The sequence below is a fragment of the Lontra canadensis genome, unplaced genomic scaffold, assembly GCF_010015895.1.
Source record: "Lontra canadensis isolate GAN:19392208 unplaced genomic scaffold, GSC_riverotter_1.0 scaffold33, whole genome shotgun sequence".
Taxonomy (NCBI): Eukaryota; Metazoa; Chordata; class Mammalia; order Carnivora; family Mustelidae; genus Lontra; species Lontra canadensis.
In genome coordinates, this window is record NW_022631027.1 from 11903989 (window position 1) to 11926571 (window position 22583).

The 22583-nt window shown below is 34.5% G+C and overlaps 1 protein-coding gene across 1 annotated transcript in view; it reads left to right on the forward strand.

Annotated features, from left to right (window-relative positions):
- The window catches only part of SNX7 (sorting nexin 7), a 96455-nt gene extending 78308 nt beyond the window's left edge, over positions 1 to 18147 (forward strand). The window contains exon 9 of the mRNA XM_032867198.1: positions 17890 to 18147. Within this exon, the coding sequence (XP_032723089.1) occupies positions 17890 to 17976 (87 nt within the window). The 3' untranslated portion in view covers positions 17977 to 18147. The remainder of the gene's footprint in view (positions 1 to 17889) is intronic.
- The last annotated feature ends 4436 nt before the right edge of the window (positions 18148 to 22583 follow it).

Sequence of the window (22583 nt, forward strand, 5' to 3'; positions counted from 1 at the left end):
CCACATTAACTACTTTCTTACTTACTGGAAGTCACTCACTGGGGGCCTGAATGTCTGGATTAGCTAATTCAGGGTACATCACACCACTTTTCTATGGGCCATCCCATTCATTTAGGGGTGGTCGTCTTCATCAAAAAGAAAACACCAAGTTTTCATCTTATTGCCATTAAATGGCAACCCATTGAATACCTAGGACCTTTCCCTTTGTGTTTTTAGTGTAGAGATCAACACTACTGATTATTTAATGAGTCATCTTGTCTTCATCTTTACTCTCTAGGCCATGGAAAAAATTTCTTTTCGTGAGCACTCGGTTCCTATTTTAAATGGAATCTAAAGGTGTATAGTAAAAACAATCAGAGCAAGGAGAACAGAAATGATTAACTATGTTATCCTAAGATTTTAAAACTTTGTATTCTCACTGATGAGAGGCTTCACCACTGATTACAGAACTAAAATCATCCGTGAAAACCTTAGAATGTTCATGGAAGGCTATTACAGTTGTCTGTTAGTTGTCTGTGGGGAAGGGTATCTGGAGATGAGCTTCCACAGATACCAGGAAGCTGCCTTCCCAGTTTATACTGGGATTATTGGGTAAGTGAAGAGGTGAGAATCTGAATGGAGGGAAAACTACATTAAAGACGGTGTATAAATAACTTTTTAAAATCAACTGTTGCCAATAGAGGAAGTCCCTGTGTATAGTTCTTTGGGTCTCTAACTGTTGTATATTTGGGGGATAATTGATCAACAGTCATTTATTTCCATTGATTTTACTTTGGCTATCTTTGAGTATGACAGTTCAATTGCAGAGCGCCTTCCATCTAGGTTATACGGTGTCGCTTTATTGGAGAGTTTGGCAGTGCACACCTAGCACATTTACATTTCCAAGAAACTCTTTGGGAAAAAAACCTGTTCACCTTTGTTGAATGTTTCGGATTATTTGCTCACAGAAGCATTTATGGAATAAACAAATATTCTTTAGAAAATACTTAGGGAACTAACAGAAATGTGAAACTTTTTTTTTAATTTTTTTTAAATTTTTTTTTTTTTAATTTGACAGATCACAAGTAGGCAGAGAGGCAGGCAGAGAGAGAGAGGAGGAGGAGGCAGGCTCCCTGCTGAGCAGAGAGCCCGATGTGGGACTCGATCCCAGGACCCTGAGATCATGACCTGAGCTGAAGGCAGAGGATTTAACCACTGAGCCACCCAAGTGCCCCAGAAATGTGAAACTTTAAATGCTCATTAGAACTTTTACTGGTAAAACCGTCTGAACTGTAAGCTCTTAGAGTAAATGTCAATTCTATTTGGCTTAAAAGACTGCTCTATTGTAGCCAACTACCTTTTGAACTTCTACTTCAATAATTTGATACAGGTTTTTGGTGATACAGGTGAATGTTCCCCTACTATTGCAAAATATTATCCCCTACATTGATGACAGGGTCCTGTTTTCATATTCCAAGTTGTAAATCTACCTCTAACTAGTTTTTTTCCAAAGAAGTCTTTATACTCAAGCCAAAATTATTTTGCAGTAAAATCATCTTCAGCATGTGAAATAATAGTATATTTTGTGGAGGACAACTCATTTAATTCACTAAGTCTTTATCTTGGTGTTCACACTGAAATTTGCTCTCTTCCAAATTTAAGTTTTATGAGAACCATATTAAGGTCTTGTTATGCTAGAAGACACTTCTGACTTAAAAAAATAGAGCAAACTAATTATCTACATCTTTCACTAGCTATTCAAAATACTGAATTCAGTCCTAATGATGTATTTTGAAAGTAACATTGACAAACTAAGATGTAATCAGAATAAGGTTATGGTGATAATGGTCTTAGAAGTGCATCTTCATTCAAAAAAATAGAAAAGAAAAAAGGTATTTGGATGGCAGTCATGGAAGAAGGATTACATGTTTTATTGTTGCTTCAGATAATATGTCTAAAACCAACTCTTAGAAATTGTATAATTTGAACTCACACACAAAACTATTTCCTATGTGTTACAATTTTCTAAATTATATTAAATTGCATTGTAAAGAAATAAATTCCTTGCCACTGGGAGTTTTTAAGCAATTGTTGAGTAATGTAAATCAGTAATTCTGTGTATACTCAAGTCTCTCATTGCATTTTATAAAAAATTAGTGTTTTGTAATGTTAATGAGTGATACTTTTTTTTTTAAAGATTTAATTTATTTATTTGACAGACAGAGATCACAAGTAGGCAGAGAGGCAGGCAGAGAGAGAGAGGGGGAAGCAGGGTCCCCGCCGAGCAGAGAGCCCGGTGTGGGGCTCTATCCCATGACTCTGGGACCATGACCTGAGCCGAAGGCAGAGGCTTTAACTTACTGAGCCACCCAGGTGCCCCAATGAGTGATACTTTTGAAAGAAAAAGTTCTGTAGTCAAAGAAGTTTGGATTAAATGAAGTTAAACAGGTTTATTTCTTAAAGAAGTTCTTAGCATACCTTATGTGCTTACATGGTTTGTGAATCTGAAGATACAATTTCCTTGACTAGATCAGCATTTCTTCTTGAGGGATTAGCATGTCATGGAGCACAGTCTGGGAAACCTGGGATAATTATGTTGATCTCTAAAGTAACGCTACTTAATGTGTGGACTGATGCACAGTCCATAAGTTGTTTATTTAAAAGACTCATAACAAGATCAATCAGAAGTTGAAAGTAATCAATTAAAAGCTTCTACAGCATTTAGACATCACCCTGACATCCAGGTAGTTGATTAGTAGACTTGTTATGTTGATTAAGTACTGGCCAATTAAGTATTGGCCAGTATCATTTGGCTTATACGGTGACTCATGTGGCATGCACTGCAGACTAGTCATGCTTAGTAGGATCACTCAATGGAGCTTGGGGATTGAAAGAAAGAGTTGTGTTCTTCACCATTGATGGTCTGAGAAGCACTGCTCTGAAGTTCCATCTATTTTCTTAGAGTCCGCTTATCTCTTAGGCTTAGCATAGTGCCCTTTCTCATTTAAAAGTTTATACTCTATTTAATATTCAAGTATTATATAAAGTATATAAAACACAATTTTAAAAAAACTCAGTCAATTATAGAATTAAGTTTAAATGCAACAGGGTGTAATTTTTATTTACTTCTAAAGAAACCTTAAAATCAATTGTCATTTTTAGAATTCTAAAGTAATTATTGTTGATCCTTGAACAACACAGGAGGTGAGGGGTGCCAATCCTTCATGCAGCTAAAAATCTGTGTACAACTTTTGTCTCCCCAAAAGCTTAATTGCTAATAGCCCACTGTTGGCCAGAAGCCTTACCAGTAAAATAGTTAATTAACATGTTACGTAAGTCATATATATTATATTCTGTATTCTTATGCTACAGTAAGCTAAAGAAAAAAATGCTATTGAAATCATGAGGAAGCGAAAATACATTTACAGTACTGTCCTGTAAAAAATCTGCAGATAAGTAGACTCATGTAGTTAAAACCTGTACTGTTCAAGAATCAGCTGTATTCTGTTGTTTTATTAAGTGAGAATTTCTGTTCTGAGTTGTACATTCAAAAGCCATAGCTACAGCTCAGGTTTTCACCTAACCATAGACATCTTTTGTTAGGTTTCTGTAAGTTTTGAAGATTTTTGTGTATTTCAAGCTTCTGCTTTCTTAAAAACTTATTTTAAAAATATTCTCATTAATCTCATATTCTGTGATATTATTTCTCAATTATATATACAAATGAAGTTAAGTTTAGGTGTGAAATGGACATTTATGCTGGAGCATAGACCGTCTGTGCCTCTTTCCCATCCTTTGGATTAGACGAGTTTTTCTCTTGTTAAGCTAATCAAGGATTTGAATAGAAGATTACATATTTATAATTTCTAAAAACATCTAGTTTCTGAATCAAGGACTTTCATCTTATTGTGCTTTGTAAATGATAGACTCTAGTCTACAGACCAATAATATGTAATTCCTGTAAAGAAAAGGAGGGGATTTATGCACATGTACACATGCACATGTACACACTGCATGATATAACATCTTGAAGAAAAAAGGTGATTGAAAAAAATTAAAGTTGGGTATCAGGATGGTTGCCACTAGCTAGTTGTAAAATCTTAATTGTGTCTTCTCTAAACCGAGTTTTCTAATCTGTCAGTAGAGGTGTTGATAATCCTCCCCTTCCCCACCACTATCCACACACTGAACTCATAAATCTTTAGGAGAATAAAATTAGAACACATGTGTGAAATGCTTTAAAACAATGCACTGAAACATCATAGCTATGCCTTGATAATTTTTCAGTAATTCAAAGGTAAATGTGCTCTTTTTTAGTTTGCTGTACTTTCAAGGTATGGTTAAACAAATGCAGATAAGCTTGGTGTTTGAAATGTCTGGAACTAAACTGGACATCATGCATATTATTGGTCAAAAACTGATGATAAGGAATAGGAAAGTATGAATTGAAAATATTTAAATTTCAAATTTTGGCTCTTGTATTAATTCTTTTGCTAAAGATTTCTGATGTATTAGACCTTTTGCAGCTCCAGTTTTCCCATGTGTAAAAATGAGAGAAAGGGAATAAATTATATCCAAACTTCTTTCTTTTATTTTTTTCAGCATACTTTTTTTTTAATGTTATGTTAGGCTCTTTCTTTCTTTACCAGATCTTGAGTTAGAGAAGCCAGACTAATAGGACAAAATAATAAAAACTTGGACCACAAGATGGCGTTTGTAGCTAATGAGTCCTTTTGCATTAACTGTAAGTATTTGCAGATTTATAAATCAAGCTTATTACTTATATTCTTGAGAGATATATAAAAGTAATTTTTAGAAAAAATATGCAAATTCTGTTATTTCAAACTTGTTGATAGTTCTAAAATTATAAATTGGCAGATGATTCTTAGAAGCTGAATTTAGACTTTTCCAAAAATGAAATATAATGAGCAACTTTAAGCTATTACAAAATAATAGAAGTTGCTTTCCTCTAGCAACATCATCTCTAATTTCTTTCTGGATTGATTACATTCACAATTTAAAATATGCAGTTCCTGTAAGTTTTCAATACTGTTCTGAATCTTAGGTTTAGCTGGTAAAAACCAATTACCGAAATGTTACACATCCCATTACCCTCATTTTAGGCATGATCTACAATTTTTATAATGTAATTTATTTTGCAGTGAAATTGGCCTGGTACAGAGATGTTTACCGATTTGAGCTTCAATGTTTCCTCAAATGTAGGTGATGTTATTTGTGCCCCAGATTATTTGAGATAGCATTAAAATACTTAGAGGACTTTCAGTCATATTTCTCATTGTTAATTTATTAAAAGACATGCAATTATCAGGGTGCTGCCTAAAAGATAGTTTTAGATTAGTGGGAAAAAACTAGAAGCACAACAACTTTTGGCTTAATGTGGAAACTTCAATGGTTAAAGTTTGGCTTTTATCACATTTCATAATGAGAGGTTTCATTGTTACTGTGTTAGGCAGATTTACAGTTACTTTATTATCATAGAGATATATAAGTAGTATTTTATTATTTTGACTTATGTGATAATTTGGATGAAACTAAATTTTTTATTAGCTGTTCCACAAACAAGGTGGTAGCATTAATGGTAGAGACATCAAATTTTATATTGACATTGCATGTTGGCCAAGAGCATGGCTCTGGACAGGCACAACTTGTAACTTTGAGCTGAGAGAGCTCAAAGACTTTATCTTAGTGAGCATCAGTGTCCTTCTCTATAAAATGCTAAAAATAATAGTACATCCATCACAGATTTGTTTGGGTATTAAAATATATCTGTATGTATGTGTGCATGCATGTATGGAATGGAATAGGAAAAATGAAAGAAAATCCCTAGAAGCAAAATTTAGTATTCCCTGTAAATCACTAAAAATAAATTATTTTAAAGCTTTTATAGTCATAAACATCCTTCTAGGAGTCTCCTGCAGCTTATTCCTTAAGCCAAAACTTACTCTACTTGAGCCTGAAATTGTCATATAGGAAATGTTTCAAAGCTGATAGATTATGATAGATAAAAACATACGTAATATCCTTGGCTTGGCCATATTGAAAAAAGATTTTAATAAATGTAGATTACCAATGGAGCGGCAATAGTAGTCATTGAAAATATTTCTCATTAGTTTATGAATCATCTCTTTGGAAATTATTCATAATGAGTATTATGAAATAATATATAAATAATATAAATATATAAAACTAATATACAAATAATATATATAACATAATGAAAATCATCTTGTAAATATCAGATACTGAGGAAAGAGGTAAAATTTTATGTTCGATGCATTTCCACACTGTGTCAAGCCAAGGAGAGCAAGACAGTTTTATAAATTGTGTGTGATATCGTTTCCCAACTTCTTCCGGTTAGCCCCTGGAAACATTCACTTTCAGTTCTGGGCTCACAATTAATGGACTTATACAGTCCAGGCCCCTTATTTTATGAAGGAGTAAACAGGCCCAGAGCAGTGAAGATACTTGTTTGAAGTCACACTGCAGGACAGAACCCCTTCATGCCCCACTAGCCTGAGAAAATACGGATTCTTAAACGTGCCAGCTTTTGTTGGAAGCTACCTTGTATCTATAGAAACACCATTCTTGTCATCATTCATTCTCTGGAAAACTTGGTCACATCTACTTGTAGGATGATTACACATTTACAAGAACTGAAGAGATATTTCTCTTTTCTTTTTCTTTTTCTTTTTTTGAAAGATTTTATTAATTTATTTGACAGGCAGAGATCACAAGTAGGCAGAGAGGCAGGCAGAGAGAGGGGGGAAGCAGGCTCCTCGCTGAGCAGAGAGTCCGATGCCGGGCTCGATCCCAGGAACCTGGGATCATGACCTGAGCCGAAGGCAGAGGCTTTAACCCATTGAGCCACCCAGGCGCCCCACATTTCTCTTTTCTAATGGCGGATTCTCATCAACATCTTTGCTGAAGTAGCATACAGATTTACTTTCACCCCAGTGTTGGAAATTAAAACTTATTTCCTTATTTCTGTCCATGTGTTTGAGAAGTTTTTAAGCATGTGTATAGGAACAAAAAGGCTTTTGTTTACCTATTGGGTCTCTTCCCCCAGCTCTGGCTCACCTTCCTCACTGTACAGCTTTATTTTCCAGTCCTGCCCTTCAAAGAGAAGCTACAGTTTTTGGCCTGTGGCTACAAACCGGGGCCACCTCGGGAAGACATGCTCAGTTAATGAGGATTTGTGATACATTTACTTTTTGGTCACCCACCATCCTGCCCAGTAGCCTGTACAGCATATTTATTGGCTCACTTTTTCTGCAGCGAGGCACAAGAGGCAGTGGGAAGAAAAGTACTGAAATCCATAGGCACAGTTTTCTTAACTGTAAGAAGCAATTCCTTTATTTTGTCAAAGTATTATTGTATCAAATAAAATGATAATGTGTGGAAGATTAGGACACACTACTCAACTCACAGTGGAATTCCTATTGTTGATTCTCTGACGATAATATGAGAATCTAAAACTAGAAGGAGCTGCTGGGTCCTGCTAAAAGGTCAGGCCGACAGTGATGCTGGCTGTTTTCGATTGTTACTCCAATTTTGATAGATATTACCTTGCTTCACTAATTGTAATGATTTAAAAGTGGAAAAAATCAATTCCTTGCTAGAAAGCAATAAGAAGCCAAATAGCAGAAATATCTTTTAAGAAAACACAATTTACAATTATAAGCAAGTCTCACACTAGGTTTTGAGATTATTTTGCTTTTGTTTTGTTGCAGTAGAACTTTAGTATTTTTTTAAGTTATTTTCATTAACATATAATGTATTATTTGCCCAAGAGGTACAGGTCTGTGAATCATCATCAGGCTTACTCACTTTTATCACATATCGCCCCCAATGTCTATAACCCAACCACCCTCTCCCTACCCCCCCTCCTCGCAGCAACCCTCGGTTTGTTTTATGAAATTAAGGGTCTCTTATGGTTTGTCTCCCTCCCAATCCCATCTTGTTTCATTTTTTCCTTCTCTATCCCCCAAACCCCCTACTGTGACTCTCAAATTCTTCATATCAGGGTGTGTGTGTGTGTGTGTGTGTGTGTGTGTATAATGGAATACTATGTTGCTGTTGTTTTGATGACTCTTAATCTTCTCCAATGATCACAGTCCTGGACACAGTAGATACTGAACTAAAGTGGTTAACTACATGATATAAACAATCCATTTCTTGAGACTTTGCTTGGTTTTTCACACTTAAAACAAGAAAGAGAAAAGAGATTTTTTAGAGTTTTAGGGATTATCTTTTATTATTTTAAAATAGATTAACATACATTAATTGGATAAATGTACAAATATCAGGTAACAGGGTAATATTAAATATTGGCAGAGGGGACAGTTGACATATTTACTTAGGGAAAAAAAAATCTATCAAAATTCCAAAAGAGGTCTGGTAGCATCAGAACCTACCTAGTTCAGGTTTAGAGAGCAATAGAAGCCAGGATGTCAATTAATTAATATTCAGGTTGAAAACTTCAGTTTTTGTGACAACCAGCATATTTGTATATGTAGTTCAATACATTCGTTCTCTCTAATCATCTGCATTTACTGAGCACTTAATGTATCCCTATCATGTATTAACTAGGTCCTCTTCAAAGCGTTTGTGTGCTCCTAGAAATACGTAAAGAATTTCCAAGAGGTATGTAGGGAATCAATTTCTACACAATCCACCTGCATATACACACTTTCCTAAAAATTTTTTGGCTTAATGCCCCCTGCATTCATGTATTTTCTTAATCATCTCTCCTTCCAGAATTGCCCTTTTTCCACTAGGTAAAAGAAAGGTATCTCATCTTGATGGCCCAGTGATGTGTTGAATGTATCCTGGTGGTCATTCAGGAGATTAGTTACTTTCCATTTGTTGATGAATAAGTATTGGCTGTACTACTTACCAGATTTGTAATATCATAGATGTACTTAACCTTTTGTGCCTCAGCTTTCTCATCTGTGAAACAAGATATGTAGCAATCATTGTAAGGTGGTAATATGAAAGTAATGTGCAATAAAGAAGCCATTGCAATGCCTGAGCAAGGATTCATATTGATACATATTACTATGTCATGTTATTTCTACATGTGGTAACATTCTAGAACTCATATTTCAAAATACATAAATTGTTTTTCTTCCTGTGGTATGGTAGATGGTAAAGAGAGAGTTCTATAGCTAACTTGTCTTTTTTACTAAGTTTCCCTGTCCCATTTAGGACTTAGTTGAGAAATGAAAATGTTAATTCACAACACTAATCAGTGTGGATATCTACTGAATATCTTCCTTAGACATTTATTAAACTGGGATAGTTGAAGCAGAATAGGACAATAGAAGTTTCTTCATGGGAGAATTAATGCCGTCTTTGGTGTAATTTGGATCACTTATTTGACAGAAATTCTAAATAGAGCAGACTGCTCAGAATTACATTTTGAATTTTACCTTGAGGACTTGAGAAGTTTATTCAAATGATAGTTTGGCAGGAGTTATTAGAAAGATGTGATATCTCCTGAAAGCAGTAATTGCTTTGGGCTGCCCCGCAGGGTTACCAGATAGTAGAATTGTGTATGGATTTGCAGAGGAGGCCAGAGGGCTCTAGTAGAAATGACGTTCACAAGGGAAACAGGGATTTTCCCAGAGGCAGCATATGGTCTGCCCTCTATTGTGCCACCGGTCCCCATTAATAACTTCCTTTGTTTTACATATATATTGTAGCTAGAGACTTAAAGTGATTTGTATTTTGGTATTTTTCTGTTTCCCGCTTTGTTTAGACATAGAATTTGGTGAAGGAGATTTTTGAGTAAATGTAAAGCTGAGTTTTACTTTCCTTTTTCCCTTGTGATTGAAAAGAAATGAAATACTAATGACAACTAATATTAATGCATGCCTGCCTATGACGTTAACTTTAAGGTTTTTGTAGGTGTTCTTCCTCAGGTTGTGGACATTCTTCTCAATTCCTAATTTGCTGACAGATTTTTTAAAATCAGAAATGGACATTATAATTTGATAAGTGACTTTTCTGTGTCTATTGAGATATTACATTTAATACACTTAATTATATTGATCAATATTTGAATGTTAATCCAGTCCTACAATCCTGGGATAAACTCCTTTTGGTCCTGATGTATAATTCTTCCTTTTCTTTCTTTCTTTCTTCCTTTCTTTCTTTCTCTCTCTCTTTTTCTCTTCCTTCCTTTCTTTTTCTTTCTTTCTTTCTTTCTTTCTTTCTTTCTTTCTTTCTTTCTTTCTTTCTTTCTTTCATTATGTTAGTCACCATACAGTCTGATGTATAATTCTTTCTTTAGATTTTCTATAGAAAGTAATCTATTTTCCATAGATTTTCTTTTCTATAGATTGCTGTATTTGCCAAAATTTTGTTTAGAATTTTTCTATGTTTATGAGAGATATTGTAATTTTCTTCTCTTACACTATAAATTGGTTTTAATAAATTGGAAAGCATTTTATGTATTCAATTTTCTGGTAGAGTTTGTGTAGAATTAATGATTCCTTCCTTAAATGTTTGATAAAATTCACCAATGATGACCATTAGGCCTAGAGTTTTCTTTGTGGGAAGATATTTAACAACAAATTCAAATTCATTGTGTTATCTATTTTTCTGGTGTGAGTTTGTATAGTTTGTGTCTTTCAGGGAATTGGTCCATTCCATTTAAGTTGTAAGTGTATAGGTATAAAGTTTTTCATAATATTCTTTTATTTTCTAAAGTAGAATCTGGAGTGATGTCACCTTTCTCATTCCTAACAGCTGGAAATTTGTGTCATCTCTCTTCTTTTAGGTCTGGTTAATTATTATCACTTTTATTAATCTTCTCTAAGAGCCAACATTTGGTTTCATTGATATTTCTATATTTTTACTTTTTCATTAAATCACACTCTGATCTTCTCTCTTTCTTTCTCTCTTTCTTTTTCTTTCATTCTTCTTTCTCCCTAGTTCTCCCTAGTTTGGGTTTAATTTGTTTTACTTGTTGTTTGTTTATTGATTAGTTTTTAGTGTGGAAGCAAATCATTTATTTAAGACCTTTCTTCTTTTATTTTTTTTTTTTAGCTTCTATTTTAATTCCAGTTGGTTAACATACAGTGTAATACTAGTTTCTGGTGTACAATATAGTGATTCAACCCTTCCCAGCATCACCTAGTGCTCATTGTGAACCTTTCTTCTTTTCTAATAGATATTTAGTGCTATAAATTTCTATGTACTGCTTTAGTGACATACAGAATTTTTTATATGCTGTGTTTTTATTTTCATTCAGTTCAAAATACTTTCTGTCTATATTTCCTTCTGAATTCTTCTTTGACAGAGGGTTATTATATATGTAAGTTTCCTGTTTAGATTTCAGATACTTGGATATGTTTCAGATCCCTCTCTATTGCTGATTTCTAATTTAATTCCATTATGTCCAGGGAACAAACTTCATGTGACTTGATTCTTTAAATTTACTGAGACTTCTTTTGTAGCCTAGAATATGGTCTGTTTTGGTAAATGTCGTATGTGCACAAGAATAAACACGTATTTTCCTTTCTATAGGTATCAGTTAGGTCAGCTTGATTGATAATAGTGTTCCAGTTTTCTGTATCACTGTTGATTTTCAGTCCACATGTTCTATCAGTTCTTGTGAGAGAGGTATATCAAAATCAATTATAATTGTGGATTTGTCTTTCTCCTTACATTTCTATCAGTTTTTGTTTCATGTATTTTAAAACTCTGCCATTATATAGATATAAATATTTTAAATTATGACTAGATAAGTTGATGTTTATCATTTGTGAAATAACCTTTATCTCTGATAATAGTCTTTGTCTAAAATCTATTTTATCTGATATAGCCACTCTAGCTTTCTTTTGACATGTGTTTCATAGTATATATATATATTTTTTTGCCCTTTTAATTTAAATGTATTTGTATGTTTTTCTTCTAAGTGGAATATTGGTGGGTCTTGTTTTTTATTTAGTAGGACAATCTGTGTCTTACTGGAATATTTTAGCTTATTGACAATATTTTAGCTTATTATAATGCTAATTACATATATATATTATCCTACTGCAAGCTGTCCTCTGGCTCACTGATGCTCTTTTCCTTTCTTCTCATTGATCTTTTTTCTTTGTGTGTCTGAAATTGATTATTGATATGGCCAGATCTGAGTCCATTATTGTGCTCTTTGTTTTTTATTTGCCCCATCTCTTTGCTTCCATATTCTTCTCTATGCCTCCTTTTGGATAGTAGACAATTTTGTATGATTTCATTTTAGCTCTTTTGTTGGTGTTTTAGATATGCTTTTTATTTTTTAGTGCTTATTTTCATGTTTATTGTTTATAGCTTAATCTTATCATCAAGTATATTCAAGTAATATTATACCACTTCACCTATCATTTAAGAACCTATAATCATATATCTCATTTTCTTTCTCCTGGCCTTTATGCTCTTTCTGTCATATATTTTATTTGTACATGTATTATAAACCTCACAAGGTTTGTTACTATTATTATTAATAATCAAGTAGTCAATTATATTTTAAATAAATTTAAGAAATATATTTTTCTTATTCCCTATAATTGTCATTTTCTGTATTCTTCATTCCTTTGAATGGATTCATATTTCTATCTGGTCTCATTTTCTTTTTGCCTGATAAAATTTTTTTTAAACATTTCTTGTAATATGGTCTGTTGGTGACAAATTCTTAGCTTTTATATGTCAGAAAATATCATTATTCCATCTTTGTTTTTGAAGGATATTTTTGCTAGGCATAGAATCCTATATCTTTTTTAATATATTTTCTTCCAGTACCTTCAAAATATTACTCTGCTCTCTTACTTACATTATCTCAGATGAGAAATACTTATCCCTATTTTTCCTTCTTTTGTATGTAACATCATTTTTCTCTGTCTTTAAAGATTGTCTTTATCACTGGTTTTGAGCAATTTGGTTAGAAAGTGGCTTGATGCATTCTTCCTCATGTTTCTCATGTTTAGAGTTTATTGTGTTACTTGGATTTGTGGGTGTGTAATTTATCAAATTTGGAAAAAATTGCCATTTATATTTTCCAAAGTGTTTGTGCACACCACCTTCTCAGTAATGCTAATTACATATATATTATCCTACTGCAAGCTGTCCTCTGGCTCACTGATGCTCTTTTCCTTTCTTCTCATTGATCTTTTTTCTTTGTGTGTCTGCTTTCAGATGCTTTCCATTCCTCTGCCTTCACCTACACTAAGTTTTGTCTTCTACATTGGTCTTACGCGTTATTAATTCCATTCATTATATTTTCTCATCTCACACATAGTAATTTTCATCTCTGGAAGGCTAGTTTGTGTCTATTCTTCATTTATTCCATACCTCTACTTAACTCTTTGAACAGTTAGGATACTTTTATAATAACTCATTTAATGTCCTTGTCTGCTAAATCTAACATCTTTGTCAATTCTGGGTCAGTTTTTTTTTTCCCCAAATTTTTATTTAAATTTCAGTTAGTTGACATGCAGTGTAATATTGGTTTCTGGTGTAGAATTTAGTAATTCATCACTTATAGACAACACCCAGTACTCATTACAAGTGCCCTCCTGAAACCCCATCACCCATCTCTCCCATCCCCTCTCCACCTTCCCATGCTAGTAACCTTCAGTTTGTTCTCTATAGTTAAGAGTCTGTTTTCTAGTTTGTGTCTCTTCCCTCTCCCCTCAATGTTCATTTGTTTTGTTCCTTAAATTCAACATATGAGTGAAATCACATGATATTTGTCTTTCTCTGACTGACTTATTTCACTTAACATACAGTCCAGCTATATCCACATTGTTGCAAATGGCAGGATTTCACTCTTTTTATGGCTGAATAATATTCCATTGTATATAAATTTTAATTGATTTTTCTCCTCATTATGGGTTATGTTTCCTTCCTTCTTTTTATCCTAGTAATTTTAGTTAGATGCCAGATATGAATTTTGTTGCATATTGAATATATTTTTCTATTCCTATAGCACTTAATTTTAAGTTGCTTGGACAGAATTTGATCCTTTAGGGTCTTACTTTTAAGATTTGTTAGGTGGTACTTGAGCATCTTTTAGTATAGGGCAAATTATCTCCCAATATTGAGGCAAGACCCTTTATATTCTACCCAGTATGTCATGAATTATGGGATTTTCCAGTCTGTTTTAGTGGGATCCTGTACTATTCCAGGCCTTGGGAGAACATGGACACTGTTCACTCTACTCCTCACTGGTGGCTTTTTTTCCAGGCCTCAAGTAGTTTGTACTGATCAGGACTCCACTGAATACCCAAGGGAGACCCACCACACATCTCCAGAATGCTCTCTCCGCTCTCCTTCTCTGGTACTCTGCTTTCCGAACTCTCCTGCATTACTTTTCCGTAGACTCTCAGCTCCATCTCTTCAACTCAGGCAGTCTGCCTGGTTACATCTAAGTTCGGCTTCTTCCACCATGATCTGGAAATTCTCTTAAGGCAATAAATAGGTGTATTGGTGTGCGAAGACTGCCATAACAAAATACCAATACTCGGTGGCTTAAAATACTAAGTGGCTTAAACAACAAAAAATTATTTTCTTGCAGTTCTGGAATTTAAATGTGCAAGATCAAGATGTTGGCAGACTTGGTTTCTTCTGAGGCTTCTCGTCTTGACTTTGCAGATGGCAGCCTTCTCCCAGTGTCCCCACATTGTCTTTTCTCTCTGCTGTCGTTGCTGTAGTCTTCTTGTATAACCAGTTTCCTCGTATAAGAATACTACTCAGATTGGATTAGGGCCTGTCTTAACAGCCTCATTTCAACTGGATCACCTCTTCAAAGGCCTTATATCCAAATACTTTCACATTCTATAAGTACTTCAACAAATGCATTTTTATTGTATTAATTTTATTTTTTTTAAATTTAACTTCAGTTTTTAACATATAATGTATTACTGGTTTCAGAGGTAGAGGTCAGTGACTCATCAGTCTTAGGTAACACCCAGTGTTCATTACATCCCATGCCCTCCTTAATGTCCATCACCCAGTTACCCCATTCCTCCACTCCCCTCCTCTCCAGCAACCTGCAGTTTGTTTCCTGTGATTAAAGGTCTCTTGTGCTTTGTCTCCCTCTCTTGTTTCATCTTGTTTTATTTTTTTCTCTCTTCCCCTGTGATCCTCTGTTTTCGACAGATGAATTTTGAAGTATCTTGGAAATGTGCTTCAACAAATGAGTTTTGGGGACACAATTCTGCACATAACAGTAGGGTAATCATAGAGCTCAGATTGTTTTTATCATGTCTCTCAGGGATCGCTGTCCTTTGTTGCCTGATGTTCAGGGTCTTAAAAACGGTCATTTCATATATTTTTTCTTAATCTATCTATCATGTATATTTTTTTAGCAGAAGAGTAAATCTAGGCCTTATTACACCATTTTGGCTAGCAACAGAAGTCCTAAGCCCAAGCACTTAACCAGTGGACTTCTTACATTGCCCTTCTACAGACATGAACAGAGGTTTACGGGCTTACTCCTACTAGGAAACATGCATTAACTCATTCTAGTCTAATTTAGATCCCACTGATATTTATTTTCATCATACCCTGTAACTTTATAGACCCTGAAGTTGATTATATTTGTTTATGTCCCATTGCTAAATCACAATTTCCATGAGATCAAGGATTGTGCCCCAGAACCTACTGCAGTGCCTGATATTAGTAAGAACTCAAAAATATTTGTTGAGTGAATAGATATTTTATGTCAACCCCTATCTCTCAAATTATGTATAGTTTCGGCGTTTATAAAAGACATAGATCTAAAAGTTGAAAGAGAGATCAAATGTGAGGTATTTATCTTTAATGCCTTCTCATGGGTATAAGCATTTAGACATAAAGACATCTCCTTCTTCTCCAGTACCATGCCAGAGGAGGCCCCTCTGCCTGCCAGGTGGTCCCTGTCATAGCTACCCGGCTTTCTCTCTATTCCCTGACCTCTCCTTCCTTACCCCTATTTTATGTTGTTATTTCTTCATCCCAATGAGGTAGATATTATTATTGTACACGCAAAGTAGAAAATCAGAGAGTTAGTAACCTACTAAAGAATAAAGGTAAATCCCAGAACTGATTCATCACAGTAGCTGATATTATGCTTCATGGCTTTACTTGGCTTCCAGTACGCTAAAATTTTTAAATCAAAAATATCCCTTAAAGTCTTGATAGACTTAATTATTCTTATGAGACCTATACTATCCCAAGCCTGACTTTCAAAATACATATATCACAAAATAAATACTCAACATTTTACCCAGTAATTTACTCCGTTTTTTTAAATTTGGCAATTAAGTCTTCCACAGTATTTTCTACTGTTCTCATGCAAATATATAATTTTCTAGCCTTATTATTCATTTCCTCTTCAAACTATCTCAGAATCAAATCACTGCATATACCCTTTATAAAAACCTTGTTTGGCAAAATGTTTCCCATATTCTAAATCTTCAGTTTGCAAAACTGTTGTATATGCACACATATATGCATATGTGTGTACATGTATGTATATATGTGTGCATACACATACATGCACGCACACGCACATAAGTCCATACGTACATACTTTCTGGAACACAGCGCATTTTTAATTTGGGAGGTTTCAAAAAAAATTTTTTTAAGATTTTATTTATTTATTTGACAGAGAGAGAGATCACAAGTAGGCAGAGAGGCAGGCAGAGGGAGAGAGGGGGAAGCAGGCTCCCCGCTGAGCAGAGAGCCCGATGCGGGACTCGATCCCAGGACCCTGAGATCATGACCTGAGCCGAAGGCAGAGGCTTAACCCACTGAGCCATCCAGGCGCCCCTGGGAGGTTTAAAATTTTGAGTTTGTGCTGTGTTTGGGAAATTTCTGGTTGTCACTTAGTACTTGTCAGATATGGACATATTAAAGCTATAAAAGGATTAGAGGATAAAGAAGTGATATGAAAGTAATTTAGACAAGTAAACCAGTGTTAATCAGTCCAACTTCAGTGTATTATATAAAAAAAAGATATGTATGTATTTATATATAGCAATCTATCCACATTTGCAAAAAAAAAAACAAACCATGATTTCTTTCCTAATCAATATTAGCTAATGCTGAATATATATTAGAGTAGGTTTTAGAAGAACCCTAAATATGTGCAAACTATTAAAATTATGCTGTGGATAAACTTCATACAGATAACTGAGACAAGGCCCAGGCAGGTCAGTACTAGGCAATATCACAAAGGTGGCCACATTCCTGTTGGCGTGTCCCCACCACCTTCAGGCTTGTCTGATCCTTTTTCATCTCCTGTGGCACATGAATGACCAAGTTTCACTACCTAGTCCCAAGAGACCATCCTAATACAGTAACCGCTAATTTTTTGAGCACTTACTTTGTGCTAAGCATTCTGCATAGAGATTTATACAGATTACGGAACTTTGATTTTTTACAGATGCCCTAGTGATTAAGTATTGTCATTAATGTAATTTTATACCTGGAGAGACTATAATAAAGATTCATCAGCTTGCCCAAACTCAAACTTGTAGTAGGATTCAAATCTGATAGATGCATGCTTATATCCCCACTCCCCTGTCTAGATGCTTAACGCCTGCCTCCTCAGATCCAAATGGTTCATCTTTTCCTCCATAATTTAGCAGTTTCCTTTCCTGACAGTGGGGTAATACGGGATTATTTTAGCAAACTAATTCATACTCATTTTTTTAACCTTTTGTTTTCCTCTTATTATCAATAGTATCCCACATTATAAATTAAAATATGTAGAAAACAACAAGGATTCTGGCTTGTTGGTGGGAGAGAGGAGCAGGGCAGACTGCTCTAGGAGCAAATACATAAGGATTTATTAATCCTTTCACTGCTGAAAGTTAACTACTGTTGATCTCCTCATGGTGTATCTCCATTATTCAGTGCCTTGCCACATGGGAATCCTTCCTTGCATCACAGACTGACCTCCACATGGAAGAAACCTCTGAAGATAAACCTGAATCCCACTGAGGACTTCCGTGTGATCTTTGGGAGACAGCATCTATTAACCAAAGTTACACTTTCTGGATGGGCTTTGTCCTTTATGAAGTGGATGAAAAATGTTTCACACTATCTGGAAAACCAACAGCTTGAAACTCAGGTATTCCAGATAATTGATATGAATTTGGGGAGAGATATATATATATATATATGTGTATATATATATATATATATATACACACACACATATATATGTATATATATACATACAGATAGATAAATAGATAGACATCTTAGCTTTTATTTTAAATTTGTGTGCCAATAAGTACATATAGAAATTTTTTGCCCAAATGTTTGTTTGTGGAACATGTCATTTTAAATATATTATGAAGACTCATAAACTTTTAATAAAAAGTTTAATATGAAATAACTGGCTGTGGTGTGTTCTTTTTGTACCAGTAGCTCCAGCCTCTGAAGCAGATTCTGATAAGAATTCAGCATGTTACCAAGCATACTATGAATTCACCTTTATTTCATCACAATTTTCTCTAAAATACTATTCACTTTGACATTAGGATCTTGAAGTAAATATATAAAAAGTAATTTACTATTATTAAACATTAGTGATAACTGTTCACAAGTTGGTTTGGTAAGAGTAAAGTAATTGTTTTTCACAATTGAAAAAAATTACCAAGATACATTGACATTATTTGATTATTTATTAGTAATCCTATGCAACCTAGTAATCAAGTAATAGTGGCCATGCAAAGTGATTTCATTTTTATCTTATGGCTATATTTAGAAACTACATATGTTGGTTATTTAATATTTGCTAATTTTTTAAAATAGATCTTTCTTAAGACTTTAAAGTTTGAGGTATTTGGCCATGCACGTTATATTACATGCAGGACTTTAAGTATCATTTGGGTATTAGCCTTAAATAAGTGTCACAAAAACAACCTAGACATTTGTTTTAATTAAAACAAATAGATACACAAATGCAGATGTAAAGCTAAACATTTTTCATAAATATTGGCATGTATAATTTTTAAACCATTTGTGATAAAGAATCTGACTCCATTTTTTGATGTTAGGCTGCTGGTAGCTTTTAAGCACACCTTCTCTCTTCCTCTCCTACCACATCTGATCAAGCTGTAAGAAAGCCCAAATGCTCCCTCCTTTGGCACTGACACCAGGTTCAAACCATCTGACACCCTCTCTGCCTACAGGAACCCACCCCCTGACCCACCATAAAAACCTCAAGCCATTCTTCTTCAGTTCTCTCAATCTGTTTTCAGAAGAGCCTGAGAGGTCGGCCCAGCTCTCCCCAGAAAGCCTCATGATGTAGTAATAAACCTTTTCATACCCTCTCCGGGTGTTTTTGGCATCACTGCACTCGGCATCTAACACAAATTTGGGGTGAGAATCCTTCCTTTTTATTAGGATGGCCCCAACCATATTGTTATGCAACCTGTTTTACTACTCCAAGCTGTGTTTTCCCTATCTGGAGACAATGGAGATAATAATCTCTAACTCACAGGTCGTTAAAATGATACAGTAAACATAGAACACCTACCCACAGAAGTAGAGGGTGAGGGAATTAGGTGCAGTGGTCAAAAGCTACAAACTTCTAGTTATAACTTAAGTCCTAGGGATGTAGTGTGCCACATGATGACTGTGTGTTAACAATACTGTATTTTATACTTGTCAGTTACTAAGGGAATAGATCTTAAAAGTTCTCATCACGAAGGAAAAAAGTTGTTTATGTGATGAATGTTAACTAATCTTCCCATGATAATCATTCTGTAGTAAATACATGTATCAAATCATTATTTTAGAACTTAAACTTTGAAATGTTAAATGTCAATTATATCTCAATAAAACGGGAAAGAAAGAATACCTGCCAGATAAATGGTAACCACTAAGACTATTAATTAAGTGGGAATCACATAAAAATGCTTTATATTTTTAAAAAAATAATGCTTTATATTTAGGTACAGTACCTCTCTTTTTCCTCTTTAGTTTTACATGTCTTGCCTCCCCCCCTCCTCCTTTCTGTCCATATGAATGCCATCCCACACACATACTATGCATACCCACACAGTTAACTTTTGTTAAGTAGTATGTATCTTTCCTTATATCTTCTTACAGTATTTGATACAGACTTACATATACATACACACACATACACACACACACATTCCCACGGTTTTAAAATTTGTTTTATAAAACTGAAGTCCTATTATACATGCTATTTTGCCTCTCATTTCGTCACTCAACAATACCTTGTGGAAATGTTCAAAGTCAAGAATAGCTCTAATACATTTCTTAAATGGGTCTACAATATACCATGGTGTGAATATGTAGTAATTTATGCAGACATTTCTTGTTTATAGTTATTTACTTTTGCTTCTAGATTATCATCTAGATAATAAATAAACCCTATACATTTTGGCTGTCACTCTAACCACCACCCTCTCCTGTATCTCCAGGCCTAAGGAACCACTAATCTATTTTCTGTCTCTAGAAATTTGCCTATTCTCATTATTTCGTAAGAGTGGAATCCTAGGGGCGCCTGGGTGGCTCAGTGGGTCGAGCCTCTGCCTTTGGCTCAGATCATGATCTCAGGATCCTGGGATCCAGCCCCACATCAGGCTTTCTGCTCAGTGGGGAGCCTGCTTCCCCCACCTCTCTGCCTGCCTCTCTGCCTACTTGTGATCTCTCTCTCTCTCTGTGTCAAATAAATAAATTAATAAATCTTAAAAAAAAAAGTGGAATCCTATAATATGTGATCTTTAATGATTGGCTTATTTCACTTAACATGTCTTCAACAAATATTGTAGCATTTGTCAGTATTTTATTCTTTTTTTAAAACAGCCAAAGATATTCCATTATATGGATATACCACATTTTGTTTATCCATTATATTTGTTTATTCTTCATTGATAGACATTTAGGTTATTTTCAATTTTGACTATTATGAATAATGATGCTATAAAACTGGTGTATACATTTTTTGTGAGAACATGTATTTTCATTTCTCTTGGGCCTTTACATAGGAGTAAGATTTCTGGGTCATATCACAACTGTACTTAACCATATAAGGAGTTCCCAGATTGTTTTCCAAACTGGCTACACCATTTTGCATTTCATCCAACAGTGGATGAGGGTTCTGATGTCTCCATATCCTCATGAATGCTTATTGGTTTCTCATTTTATTTGTTTGCTTGTTTTTGTTGTATTGTAGCCACCCTATTGGGTGAAGTGATATCTCATTGTACCTTTGATTTGTATTTCCCTTTGCATCTTTTCATGTGCTTTTTGGCTATCTGCATATATTCTTTGTAGATATGACCATTCGGGTCTTTTGCCAATTTTTAAAGTGAGGTTGTCTTTTTATTATTGAGTTAAATAGTTATTTATATATTCTAGATAAAAGTCCTTTATCAGATTATGATTTGCAGATACTTCTTTTCACTTCTTGATAATGCACTTTGAAGCAAAGAAGTTTTCAATTTTGATGAAGTTCATTATTTCTGTTTTTTTCTTCAGTTGCTTATGCTTTCGGTGTCATTTTTAAGAATCCATTTTCAAATCTGAGGTTATGCAGGTTCACCCCTATGTTTTCATCTAAGAGTTTTAATTTTAGATTTAGGTCTTTGATTCATTTTGAGTTATTTTTTGCATATAATGTGAAGGAAAGGCCCAATTTCGTCCTTTTACATGAGGCTATCCAGTTGTCCCAACACTACTTGCTAAAGAGGCTGTCTTACAATTTTCCGACTGGAGAACAAGTCCCTGGAACTCCTTATGTTGTCATCCTAGAGGTGGGACACCTGGTATAGCTTTTGAGTTGGTTGTTGTGATGTGTGCTATGATGGTTGTTATTAATATGGAAATATGACTATTGGACACCTCAGAATAAAAAGCTTCTTAACAACAACAAAATAACTCATTTGATTTTTACTTAAAAGAAGGGTTTCCCATGAAGTTTACATACATTTTTCATTCAACACATGCCTTCTTTCAATAACTGCTTCCCAAAACACAGATTTCCTGCTTTCAGTTAATTTTCTTTGAGTCATATAATCTTTCAAAAAAAGACAAAGAAGGATTTTAAGTGAATGTGCCATAGCTGTTATATAGCATTGGTAATAGACTTAGTATGTCTTGAAAATAGTTTAAGTCCATCTTGTAATATTGCTTGTGACCAGGTATTACTGTTGTTTTTTTTTTTTTTTTCCTTCCCCCTCTAAGGATTCCACTCCCTCTACCCGTTTTATTCCAGTTACCTAGGGGGAAATTAAAAGTCTTCTTACCTCAACTGGCTCTTCAGAGCAGAAGCATCAATGCTGCATCTATCATTTTGACCTGAAATTGTAGGGAGAAAGAAACTTATTTCCTGTGTTTACAGGAAATGAGGTTGTATTTGGGTGAAAGTCATCATCATAGAGGATGACTCATGTGAGTTTTGGAGTCAGTGGGCTCATGTGTAAGATCTGATTTGGAGATACCACTTGTTGGGTTCACAGTTTGTATTTTTCCTTTTCTTTTTGTATTACTGGCAGTTGATTGGATAGGAAACATATATGCTCCCATTTTTAGAGAACTACAAACACACACACAGACACATACTT